The 13,780-nt window shown below is 44.9% G+C and overlaps 1 protein-coding gene across 1 annotated transcript; it reads left to right on the forward strand.

The window, feature by feature from the left end:
• Window positions 1-934: 934 nt before the first annotated feature.
• Window positions 935-13,770, forward strand: srpx (sushi-repeat containing protein X-linked). The gene is given in 9 exon segments (XM_082969237.1): window positions 935-957; window positions 5,558-5,766; window positions 5,928-6,104; window positions 7,350-7,473; window positions 7,802-7,920; window positions 8,049-8,237; window positions 9,306-9,439; window positions 10,402-10,523; window positions 10,690-13,770. Coding segments are annotated over 9 exon segments (1,278 nt in total). The 3' UTR covers window positions 10,871-13,770.
• The last annotated feature ends 10 nt before the right edge of the window (window positions 13,771-13,780 follow it).

Raw genomic sequence — 13,780 nt, forward strand, 5'->3', positions numbered from 1 at the left:
TCTGCTTGACAAGTGATGTCCCAATACTCTTATCTTCTTTCCTTTTGACAACTATTATCAAAGAACTTGACAGGTGAAAGCAATTGAAGGCCATTATTTGCTGTCATCGTTCTATCTCTCTCATATCAGTGACCAAGAAGAAGAGGAAACCAACATCACAGTAAGTATGTTGGTGACCGCACAACAACACCCTGGGTCACATTCATGCTTACTGAATGTGAACCCAGTGTGAGGTGGCTATTGCACCACTGGTTTTAGAGCAAAGTTTCACTAAGAGCAAACCTGCTGGGGAGAAAGGCTCCCATGGGGTTTATCTTCTCTCTGTGTGTTGTGGAATCTTTATTTAACTAGGCAAGTCAGTTAAGAACAAATTGTTATTTACAACAGCCTACCTGGGAACAGTGGGTTAACTGCCTTGTTCAGGGGCAGAACAACAGAACAACAGATTTTTACCTTGTCAGCTCAAGGACTCGATCCAGCAACCTTTCAGTTACTGGCCCAACACTCTAACCACTAGGCTACCTGCCACCCCTTTTCAAGAGATCTCTCTTATGGTCCAACCTGGGGTTCTCTTTGGAGGAATAGTTCAGCAATATTTTCCAACAGTGATAGCCTTGATTTAATAATTCCCTCTTGCAAAACACCAGTAAAATCCAAACCAACTCTTGCTCAAGGATGAGGCCTACGTCATGTTTTGAAACGTTGCTAAACCCTTTGAATGCAGCCCTACTCTTATCCTGAACACAGCCTTGCTCTCTCCTTGCCTGGTAACTAACTGCTTTCTTCGCCCTCATATTTTCCCAGGGTCGGCCTACTATGTCTATGGAGATGATGAAGACACGTATGCTCGTAGAAGTGGAGGTGAATGCTTTGATCAAGCTCTGCTGCCACATGCTCTCACACTTTTCCACACTCTCAGACACTTGCTTTCAACATGCAGGAGAGTTTAGGGTTGACGTAAGTCTCTGAAACTCAAAGCAATAACTTTTTACTTTTTAAAAACACGGGGGAAAAATTGTTATTTGAATAGCCGAGCAATGTAATGTCTACACTTGGGTTCATTTTCTTTCCACAAGATGCCGATATTCTGCATCCGTTCACTGTGTTTTACAAACTGACACAATTATGTCAAACTAACTTCCAACTTCTCATTGAGGTCAGTTGGACATGGAACCTTACCCTCTAGGCCAAACCAAACTCTTTCTCCTCTGTAGAGATGCATAGTATTGTGTTATCTTACTCAGGAGATATAGCCAACACAAACACACACCAGCTCCTGTCCAGCTGGAGATTAGCCTGGGCTAGTGTGTGTTTGAGAGTGTGTATGTGTGCGTACAAGGATGTGTGTGTGTTCCGAGCCAGCGGGAAATGCACTGCAGATTTTATTTCCCTGGAATACGAACCTGGTGTCCCCTCAAACTTCACATTCTCTAAAGGAATCTTTACAAAAGCGTTGGAGGAATGGATAGAGTGGTCCAACTGGCAGAGGAAAGATGAGGCAACTTTAGTTTTCTTCTGACAAATCTTTATCCCTCACGATTATTATACGTCCTGGTAATCCATCTGGCCCCGCGGCTTTGTGAATGTTGACCTGTTTAAAGGTCTTGCTCATATCGGCTACCGAGATCGTTATCACATAGTCATCCAGAGCATGCACGAGAGCACCAGCTGTTCTGGATGACTGTGTGATAACGCTCTCGGTAGCCGATGTGAGCAAGGCCTTTAAACAGGTCAACATTCACACTGATGGATTACCAGCACGTGTACTCAAAGCATGCTCGGACCAACTGGCAAGTGTCTTCACTGACATTTTCAACCTCTCCCTGATTGAGTCTGTAATACCTACATGTTTCAAGCAGACCACCATAGTCCCTGTGCCCAAGGAAGCGAAGGTAACCTGTCTAAATGATTACCACCCGTAGCTCTCACGTCGGTAGCCATGAAGTGCTCTGAAAGGCTAGTCATGACTCACATCAACAGCATCCTCCCGAATACCCTAGACCCATTTCAATTCGCATACCGTCCCAACAGATGCACCGATGACACAACCTCAATCTGACTCCACACTGCCCTTTCTCACCTGGACAAAAGGAACACCTATGTGAGAATGCTGTTCATTGACTACAGCTTAGCATTCAACACCATAGTGCCCACGAAGCTCATCACTAAGCTAAGGACCCTGGGACTTAACACCTCCCTCTGGTGGTAAGGGTAGGTGACAACACGTCTGCCACACTTATCCTCAACACTGGGGCCCCTCAGGGGTGTGTACTTAGTCCCCTCCTGTACTCCCTGTTCACCCACGACTGCGTGGCCAAACACGACTCCAACACCATCATTAAGTTTGCTGACAACACAACAGTGGTAGGCCTGATCACAACAATGAGACAGCCTATAGGGAGGAGATCAGAGAACTGGCAGTGTGGTGCCAGGACAACCTCTCCCTCAGTGTGAGCAAGACAAAGGAGCTGATCGTGGACTACAGGAAAAGGAGGGCCGAACAGGCCCCCATTAACATTGATGGGGCTGTAGTGGAGCGGGTCGAGAGTTTCAAGTTCCTTGGTGTCCACATCACCAACGAACTATCATGGTCCAAACATACCAAGACAGTCGTGAAGAGGGCACGACAAAACCTTTTCTCCCTCAGGAGACTGAAAAGCTTTGGCATGGGTCCCCAGATCCTCAAAAATGTCTACGTTTTACATTTTAGCAGACGCTCTTATCCAGAGCGACTTACAGTAGTGAATGCATACATTTCATACATTTTTTTCTCCATACTGGTCCCCCGTGGGAATCGAACCCACAACCCTGGCGTTGCAAACACCATGCTCTACCAACTGAGCCACACGGGCTGCACCATCGAGAGCATCCTGCTGCACCGTCGAGAGCATCCTGACCGGTTGCATCACCAATTGGTATGGCAACTGCTCGGGATCTGACCGTAAGGCACTACAGACGGTAGTGCGTGCGGCCCAGTACATCACTGGGGCCAAGCTTCCTGACATCCAGGACATATATAATAGGCGGCATCAGAGGAAAGCCCATGAAATTGTCAGAGACTCCAGTCACCCAATATAAGACTGTTTTCTCTGCTACCGCACGGCAAGCGGTACCGGAGCGCCAAGTCTAGGACCAAAAGGCTCCTTAACAGCTTCTACCCCCAAACCATAAGGCTGCTGAACAATTAATCAAATGGCCACCGGTCTATTACATTGACCCCCCCATTTGTTTTGTACACCGCTGCTACCCGCTGTTTATTATCTATTCATAGTCACTTCACCCCTACCTAAATGTACAAATGACCTCTAACCTGTACCCCCACACACTGACTCGGTGCTGGTGCCTCCTTTATATAGCCTCGTTATTGTGTTACTTTTTATTATTTTCACGGTAATTTCACGGTAAGGTCTACACTTGTTGTATTAGGCGCATGTGACAAATAAAGTTTGATTCGATTATGACCATATTGCTGTAAATCAGCTCTTAATTATCATCCACTTCAGCCTCTATTCTGAAGGTTCTATTTGTTGATAGTTGAATTGAAGGGGTTAAGTAGCTCTAATCAACACTATGATGGAATGATCCCATTTTAATCCACTGTATCTACAGCGACCAAGGACAGACGAACACAAGCACACGCACACACACACACACACACACTCAAACACACTTTTTCCTTCTCTCTCAACCCCTCTGTCTCTTCTTTATTCAAGCAAGCATTTCTATTATGTCAGTGTGGACTATGGTAAGTGACAAACCCATTGTATCTGTCTATCTACCTGTGATGATTGATTGGTGGCTAAACACTAGCACTGCAGCTTTTATCTCTCTAGTCTATGCTGTAAACACTATCCTGTGGTCAGTGGGTATAGGTTATGTATGTTGCTATGGGTAAGTCAGTGCCTGCTCTCTCTAAAATTAAGAGAGTCTCTGTGTGTAAGGTAAGAAAACATGGATGTCCACACAACCCTAGTTACATTGATGCAAAAATAATATTAATATTTTCTATGGATGGATAGCTGAACCAGTAGGTTTTATTTCACTCTTTTATATGAATGGTATACAGTGCATTCGGAAAGTATTCAGACTGCTTGACTTTTTCCACATTTTGTTACGTTACAGCTTTATTCTAAACTGGATTAAATCGTTTTTTCCCTCATCAATCTACACACAATACCCCACAATAACAAAGTAAAAACAGGTTTTTAGACATTTTTGCAAATGTATTCAAAATAAAAAACTGAAATATCACATTTACATAAGTATTCAGACCCTTTACTTTGTTGAAGCACCTTTGGCAAAGATTACAGCCTCGAGTCTTATTATTATTATTATTATTATTATTATTATATTGGGTATGTCAGGTTGGATGGGGAGCGTCACTACACAGCTATTTTCAGGTCTCTCCAGAGATGTTCGATTGGGTTCAAGTCCAGGCTCTGGCTGGGCCACTCAAGGACATTCAGAGACTTGTCCTGAAGCCACTCCTGCGTTGTGTTGGCTGTGTGCTTAGGGTCATTGTCCTGTTGGAAGTTGAACCTTTGCCCCAGCCTGAGGTCCTTCCCTCGATCCTGACTAGTCACCGCATGATCCCGCATGATCCTGCCACCACCATGCTTCACCATAGGGATGGTGCCAGGTTTCCTCCAGACGTGATGCTTTGTATTCAGGCGAAATAGTTAAATCTTGGTTTCATCAGACCAGAGAATCTTGTTTCTCATGGTCTGAGTCCTTTAGGTGCCTTTTGGCAAACTTCAAGCAGGCTGTCATATGCCTTTTACTGAGGAGTGGCTTCTCTCTGGCCACTCTACCATAAAGGCTTGATTGGTGGAGTGCCACAGAGATTGATGTCCTTCTGGAAGATTCTCCCATCTCCACAGAGGAACTCTGGAGCTCTGTCAGAGTGACCATTGGGTTCTTGGTCACCTCCCCGACCAAGGCCCTTTTCCCCCGATTGCTTAGTCTGGCCTGGCTTGCCAGCTCTAGGAAGAGTCTTGGTGGTTCCAAACTTCTTCTATTTAAGAATGATGGAGGCCACTGTGTTCTTGGGGACCTTCAATGCTGCAGAACGTTTTTGGTACCCTTTTCTCAGATATGTGCCTCGACAAAATCCTGTCTCGGAGCTCTACAGACAATTCCTTCAACCTCATGGCTTGGTTTTTGCTCTGACATGCACTGTCCACTGTGGGACCTGATATAGTCAGGTGTGTGCCTTTTCAAATCATTTCCAATCAATTGAATTTACCACAGGTGGACTGCAATCAATTGTAGAAACATCTCAAGGATGATCAATGGAAACAGGATGCACCTGAGCTCAATTTCGAGTCTCATAGCAATGACTGTTTTTATTGTTTTTTATAAATGTGCAAAAATGTCTAAAACCTGTTTCGCTTTGTCATTATGGGGTATTGTGTGTAGATTATTGATGAAAAACATTTATTTAATCCATTTTAGAATTAGGCTGTAACGAACCAAAATGTGGAAGAAGTCAAGGGGTCTGAATACTTTCCGAATGCACTGTAATTCTCCCTCTAACTCCCTTCCCACCCCTGTTTAGGGACCCCTTGGTGCGCTCCCATCAAGGTGAAGCACGGCGATGTGAATACTATGGAAACGTGATGGGATCGCGCTGTAAGATCCGCTGTAAGATCCGCTGTAAGATCCGCTGTAAGATCCGCTGTAAGAGGGGTTACGAGATGCAGCATGGACACGCGGAGGTGGTGTGTTTGGCCAGCAAACACTGGTCAGGGAACTACGCCTGCAGGGGTGAGACCACCACACACACACACACACACACCTGTACTACTGGCGAGACACAACATCACTGGACACACACCTCTACATCAAAAATAGAGGTGTGTGTCCAGCTACCTGACCATCTACCTGACAATCAGACATGTATGGACTATTCATTGTTTCTCTGTCAGAGATCCGGTGTCCTAAGCTGCAGATGCCTGTGAACGGGGGCTATACGTGTTCAGACGGCTCCTACCTTAACTCCCGCTGTGAGTTCTTCTGCTCCCCTGGATACAATCTGAAGGGGCCCAATACTGTCACCTGCCAGTACCACAAGACCTGGACCTCAGGAGAGAGCGTCTGTGTGGGTGAGTCAGAGAGTGTGTGTGTGTTCGTGCGTGCATTTACAGATGTACAGTGTGTTTGTGGTGTGTGTGCGTGTCTGTAGCTATGTGATTATTATTGAGTTTTCCACGTCAAAAGCACATTGAATTTAGCCACATCCTAATTCCAACCCCCACACGGTTTAACAGTTTATAGGCTGCATATAGGCTGCTCTCTAGACTATGGGATCAATTAAATGATAAATCACATTCACTCTGAATCCTGACTGACTTAATGACTTACTGCTCTGTGGGAAAGAGGCGTAATTATAGACAGGTTTAATGAAGACCTAAGTCAAACAAACACACACACACACAGTGTAAGGGTGAGTAACCATAAGCCTGTGCTGCTAGCTCAAGCATGACACACTATGAACTATGACAATCCCAGTCTCAGAACAACTGGAGTAGCATCTCGTATGCAAACACATTTTAATTAAGGTGGTGTGTGATTTGTTAATGCAGTTGTGGAGACATTGTTCACTGTAGCTTGTCTTCATTACTGACGATGGATATGGTGAGATTCAGATTCCTCCCTCCTCATCCCCACCAGCAAATTACACCCAGCAGACAACTAGCAATCTCACAGGGAAAGTAGATGTTCAATGACTGTGTTTATGTAATTATAAGCATGGCTGAAGTGTGTGCGTGTGTGTGTGTGTGTGTGTGTGTGTGTGTGTGTGTGTGTGTGTGTGTGTGTGTGTGTGTGTGTGTGTGTGTGTGTGTGTGTGTGTGTGTGTGTGTGTGTGTGTGTGTGTGTGTGTGTGTGTGTGTGTGTGTGTGTGTGTGTGTGTGTGTGTGTGTGTTTTTGTGGCTAAGCCTGAGACGCAAAAATGTATCACTGACGTTCAAGACAATACATCATATTGCATGTTCTTTTGTCCAAGAAAGTCAGATTTTGACTTTTTGAGTGATTTCGATCAGAGAACAGGTTGTGTAACACACACACACACTGACACACATAGCTGTGATGGAGTAGAGTGCTTTCTGCTCTAGTGAAATTACATTGATTCTCCTGGTCTGCGGTGACAATAGCTTCTCTAGTCTAGATTCAGCCCAGTTACATAGACAGGACACAACATCGCAGAACAGAACAGGGGGATCACTCTGGATAACAGTTTTCCTTTTTATTTTTCTCTCTTCCTGTTTCTCTCCTGTCTCTGTCTCCCGAAATCTCCTTTTCTCCTCTACTTCCCCCTCTCTCTACTTCTCCCCCCCCCCCTCTGGTAGATGACGTCCCAATAATAAAGTGTCCTAACCTGAAGGAGAAGACAGCAGAGCCGAGCAGGCTCACAGCCAGGGTGACCTGGGACACACCAGAGGGCAAGGACACGGCTGACGGCATCCTCACCGAGTCAGTCTGACCCCTGACCCTTAACCCCTTCCTTTAACATGTAGCATTAAAGGAATATTGTGAGATTTTGGCAATTAAGCCCATGTTCTACTTACCCAGAGCCAGATAAGCTCATGGATGCCATTTGTATGTCCATGCGTGCAGTCTGAAAGTAGTTTCATGTGCCATTGCTAACTAGTGTTAGCACAACATTGCGGAAGTTAGCAACTTCCTTCAAACTGCACGCAGATAACAATAGTATCCATCAGTTTATCTGACTCTCAGGAAGTTAAAAAGGGTAGCAGCAGTAATAGTAGGGTAAATCTTTTTTGACTGAGGCTTTTTACAGTGTTACATTGAAAGGGAAGCCTCCTGGACACTTCCCTGAGGGTCTCCATAAGATGTCCTACACCGTCTACGACCACGCCGGGAATAAGGGCAGCTGCAGCTTCTCTGTCAGAGTACGAGGTGGCCCCCCAACATTAGGGCCAGTTTGAAATTTACTGGGGCAATGTTCTGACATTTGAAGGAACAATCACGTAACTTACACATTTTTCCTGTGAAAGTGGCTTTCTGAATCTGTTTTGTGCCACCAGTGCGTCGCTGCAGCCCCATGACCCCTCCAGACAACAGTTTTATGAAGTGTGATAGCGATGGTAATAACTATGGAGCAACCTGTGAGTTCAAGTGTACAGGAGGGTATGAGCTGCAGGGCAGCGCTGCGAGGGTGTGCCAGCATGGTCTCACCTGGTCGGCACGGAAACCAACTGTGCAGGTACGTGTCTGTGCACACACACACACACACAGACACCACACAAACGTACATGACACATCCACCATGTTGTGTTTAGCAGTAATGAAGCGGTGGTCAGGTGTGCTGAGGGGTTCACTGGAGGTGAAAATGGGCATGTCTCCCTCGGCCAGGGTGGGCTGTCGATCGATCACAGAGATCCAGAAGATCAATAGCGCCTGCTCTGAAATCGACCAGCACTGCCTGTGACACATACTTATGTGGGTTATTTAAGCAATAAGGCCCAAGGGGGTGTGGTATATGGCCAATATACCACGGCTAAGGGCTGTTCTTACGCACGATGCAACGCGGAGTGCCTGGATACAGCCCTTAGCCGTGGTATATTGGTCATATACCACAAACCCCAGAGGTGCCTTATTGCTGTTATAAACTGGTTACCAACGTAATTAGAGCAGTAAAAAATTATGTTTTGTCATACCTGTGGTATATGGCCTGTAATAAACTGGGTGGTTCGAGCCCTGATTGCTGATTGGCTGACAGCCGTGTTATATCAGACCGTATACCATGGGTATGACAAAACATTTATTTGTATTGCTCTAATAACATTGGTAACCAGTTTATAATAGCAATAAGGCACCTCTGGGGTTTGTGGTATATGGCCAATATACCACCGCTAAGGGCTGTATCCAGGCACTCCACGTTGCGTCGTGCATAAGAACAGCCCTTAGCCGTGGAATATTGGCCATATACCACACCCCCTCATGCCTTATTGCTTAAATATACCACGGCTGTCAGCCAATCAGCATTCAGGGCTCGAACCACCCAGTTTATAATGTCGAATAGAGGTGTATTATACTTCTATTGTATTGTGTAATATAGTGATGCTCCACATAGCACTTCTTATACGCTCTGGATCATAAGCTAGCAATGCTTCTCGCAACAAGACCAGTACAGAGTAAAACAGCAATGAAATAAATGTATATATTTTTTTATTGGCAATTGCAATTCAAGTGTTTACAAAAAGAACATAATTTACTTTCATAAAACATGATGATGTGATATGATGCAATGGTATATAGTGTTTTATTATGTCATGTCACAGCTATGAACATCAACGTGGGGGTGCGTACGGCCTCGGGTCTGTTGGACCAGTTCTATGAGAAACAACGTCTCCTCATCATCTCTGCTCCCACAGCTGCCAATCATTAATACAGGTTCCAGATGACTGACCTACAGGTGAGGGAGAGAGGCAAGGAAGGAGGACAGAGGAGAGTGAGGGATGGAGGGAGAGGGAGGGACAGAGGGATGGAGGGATGGAGGGATAGATGGATAGAGGGAGAGGAAGGGACGGAGGGAGGGAGAAGGAGGGATAGATGGATAGAGGGAGGGATGGAGGGATAGATGGATAGAGGGAGAGGAAGGGACGGAGGGAGGGAGAAGGAGGGATAGATGGATAGAGGGAGGGATGGAGGGATAGATGGATAGAGGGAGAGGAAGGGACGGAGGGAGGGAGAAGGAGGGATAGATGGATAGAGGGAGAGGAAGGGACAGAGGGAGGGAGGGATAGATGGATAGAGGGAGGGAGGGAGGGAGGGAGGGAGGGAGGGAGGGAGGGAGGGAGGGAGGGAGGGAGGGAGGGAGGGAGGCTGAGAGAAAGGAGAGACTGAGTGGGAGCGTAGGTATAATTCTGCTTATTGAGCGCCGCAGCAGAATGCGTGTGTTTGAAGTGGTTGTGCTGATGGGGTGTGTAGTGCCACAGTTCCTGCTAAACAGAAAATGTCATGGCGCAGAGTAAAAAAAGGCCAGTGCTCTCTGTAAATTCAGGCTGTTTGGAGGGTTCTCTGCCATAAAAAGCTATTAAAGGCCTGACCTTTAAAAGTGTCACGAAAGAGGTGGCTCTTGTCATATGCTGTGAGTCATTCCAACCTCGCCTTTTAACTGTCCAGGTGATAGATTCAGTGAAATGTCTATGTGAGTACATTTTCATGTTCTGTGCTAGTGTATGTACAATGTTATTTGTGTGTTTATGATATTAGTGTGTGTGTGTGTGTGTGTGTGTGTGTGTGTGTGTGTGTGTGTGTGTGTGTGTGTGTGTGTGTGTGTGTGTGTGTGTGTGTGTGTGTGTGTGTGTGTGTGTGTGTGTGTGTGTGTGTGTGTGTGTGTGTGCGCATTCGTGCGTGCATGCGTGCGTGTTCCAGCATGCCCAGTGTGGTCTGGACCTCAGGCATGTGACAATGATTGAGCTGGTGGGGATTTACCCAGCACAGATCGGCCGTATCCGCCACAGACTTATCCCTCCAGGGCTGGCCCTACAACTCAGGTGCACACACACACACACACACACACACACACACACACACACACACACACACACACACACCATCATCATTCATAACAAACCTACAACTAATTTACACAGCATTCTTCAGACTGACCATTGTGTGTTCAGCCTTGACCTGATGGAAGTGTTGATGGCTGTTGTCTAGGTTATTACTCCAGATCTCCCATAATAACTTCAACATGGTGATGATTGACAAGCAGGGGATGGACAGGGAGCGCTACATGTACCCCATCACCTCAGCCCAGATCTTCACCACCATTGACACCTGGCAGGGACGCATAGATGAGATGGTGCAGCAGCAGGAGGCAGGCCACACCTGCCAGTAGTACAACAGCTCCACAATGCCCTCACCCAAAAAAAGCCCACTACCCCCAACCAGAATCATATAGAGAGTGGGCCCAGGTTTTAGAACGGCTGCCATGTTAGTGCCTTCATTCTTGCTGTAAACAATAACAACAGAGCAGTGTTTTGTGTTTAACAGACATTTTTATTGATCAGTATTTGGGATAATTATGTGTATTGAAGTCTGTACTGTGTTGTGGCGTCAACAAATTGCATATCTGCTTTCACTAGACATCTTCATAGGTTTAGAAAACTATCAGCATAACGTGGAAGCGTCAATATTCACTTAGTAACGGCTATGGAAGAGAAAGTGCCGCTTCCGTTCAGACAATGCGCATTGGCCCAACTCTCTCTCTCTCTCTCTATATATATATATGACTCTGCCCCCAACTGTCTCTTTACACCCCCACCCCCTTTCCCTCCCCCTATGGGACAGTCCTCCCCATCCCAACAAAGACCCTTCTGTCACTTAAACCCAATTTACTACTTAAACCAAACTGTCGCTCAAGCTTACTACCTGAACCCATGACTCCCATCCTCCACTTCCCCATATCAGACCACAGCTAGTCAACTTGTCCCTCACTAGGAGACTCCCTCAAATGTTTAAACCCTGCATTTCCCACCAATGTAACGCCTTTCAGTTAATTAAAGACGTCCTCCAGCGATGTTTGAAGTTTTACTGTTGAAAACAGTTTCCCCGTCTATAAATACAGTAAACACAAACTAAAGGGTAAAAACAACTTTTGAGCAAAATACTTGTCACACCCTGATCTGCTTCACCTGTCCTTGTGCTTTTCTCTACCCCCCTCCAGGTGTCGCCCAGCTTCCCCATTATCCCCTGTGTATTTATACCTGCGTTCTATGTTTGTCTGTTGCCAGTTTGTCTTGTTTGTGAAGTCAACCAGCATTTTTGTATTCAGCTCCTGCTTTTCCCCAGTCGCTCTTTTCTCGTCCTCCTGGTTTTTGACCCCTGCCTGTCCTTAACCCTGTATGGCAACCCGCCTGACCACTCTGCCTGACCCTGAGCCTGCCTGCCGTTCTGTACCTTTGCCCCTGTTGCTGTAATAAACATTGTTACTTCGACACGGTCTGCACCTGGGTCTTACCTTGATTCCTGATAATAGTGTTTTTTAGACAAACTTCCAGGAGTTGGTCTGATGTGAATCTGAAACGTCTCGGTTGAGGAACAATAGAGAACCAAAGAGGAAATGTCCACCCCCCCACTTGTCATCAAATACCTGGACCACCTATTGTGACGGGCCTTTTTTTTTACCTTGTAGTGTGTGTACTTTACTGTATTTATATTTGGGAAATCGCTTTTCAACAGTAAAAATTCAAACATCGCTGGAGGACGTCTAAATCAGGTGTTGACTGAGGTGAAAAGAAGACTGGAGTGCCACTTTAACAGCGTTTCTCATTGTGAGGAGAGAGGGGGTTCAATAAATCAAATCAAATCACATTTTATTGGCCACATACACATGATTAGCAGATGTTATTGCGAGTGTAGCGAAATGCTTATGCTTCTAGATCCGACAGTGCAGCAGTATCTAACAGGTAATATCTAACAATTCCACAACAAAACCTAATGTACACAATCTAGTAAAGGAATGAGATAAGAATATACACGTATAAAATACATGGATGAGCAGTGACAGAGCGGCGAAGATGCAATAGATAGTATAGAATAGATAGTGAAGGATACAGTATACAGTACATACATATGAGATGAGTAATGTGAGATATATAAACATTCTTAAAGTGGCATTATTAAAGTGACTAGTGTTCCATTTATTAAAGTGGCCAATGATATGATATCAAGTCTGTAGGTAAGCAGCCGCCTCTCTGTGCTAGTGATGGCTGTTTAACAATTTGATGGCCTTGAGATAGAAGGTGTTTTTCAATCTCTCAGTCCCAGCTTTGATGCACCTGTACTGACCTCGCCTTCTGGATGATAACAGGGTGAACAGGCAGTGGCTTGGGTGATAGTTGTCCTTGATTATCTTTTTTTTATTTGTGTGTGTTTATGATAGCCGTTGCTAAGTAGGAACCATTAGTACTGGAACACCTGATTGGACTTTAAGCTGTGAAGCATTGAAACCAGGATGATTAGAATGGAAATATTACTCTCTCTTCCATCACTGCATACTACAGCAGTTAGAGGGCCTAGGCAGAGTGGGTCATCCATCACAATCATATTGATTCTTGTACTCGTCAGTTTGTATGTTTGTTTTTTAAAGGCCCATCAAATAATTTCTGGGTAACAATGAAATACCTTACTGCAATAGACTTCCATAAAAATGTGCAAAAATAGATTTTTAAAAACAAAAAAAAATTCTTAAGCATGAATGTTGGGAGTGGTCTGAGTGGGTTTTGGAAAACTGAAAACAATCTGTTATTTGTCTAATAAAGGTGGAATATGCAGAAATAGCTCCCATTTTCTGGTTGCTACAATTCTAATAGTTCGCCTAATTTTAGTTTGTGTGACAAAACAAGCAAGTATAGTGTAGAGAATCATTGTACCATATAAACTGCTGTGAAATATATTTTCACTAACCAAAAATATTGTATTTTCAGCTGTTTGAAGCTAGTGTACAAAACCGAATGTAAGAGATGCAAAAACTAAACTTAAGAATGGGAAGCATAGACATAGCGCCCATAGAACAAATCTATTGCTTCTTAGAGTTGCTTTCAATGAGAATGACAGATCTATAACTCACACTTACATATTGCAGCTTTAACCATTTTACCGCATGGTGAAGTTACCATGGAAAGCTGAAACTCCTGCCCATGTAAACCTGCTGATTAGATGGTCCTGTATAGAATGTATTTTCAACCAGCAACTATCAGGAAATAACACTAATCATAATTTGTTCACACTGGACGCCCACACACAC

Source organism: Salmo salar, chromosome 25, assembly GCF_965601325.2.
Source record: "Salmo salar chromosome 25, fSalSal1, whole genome shotgun sequence".
NCBI classification, from domain to species: domain Eukaryota; kingdom Metazoa; phylum Chordata; class Actinopteri; order Salmoniformes; family Salmonidae; genus Salmo; species Salmo salar.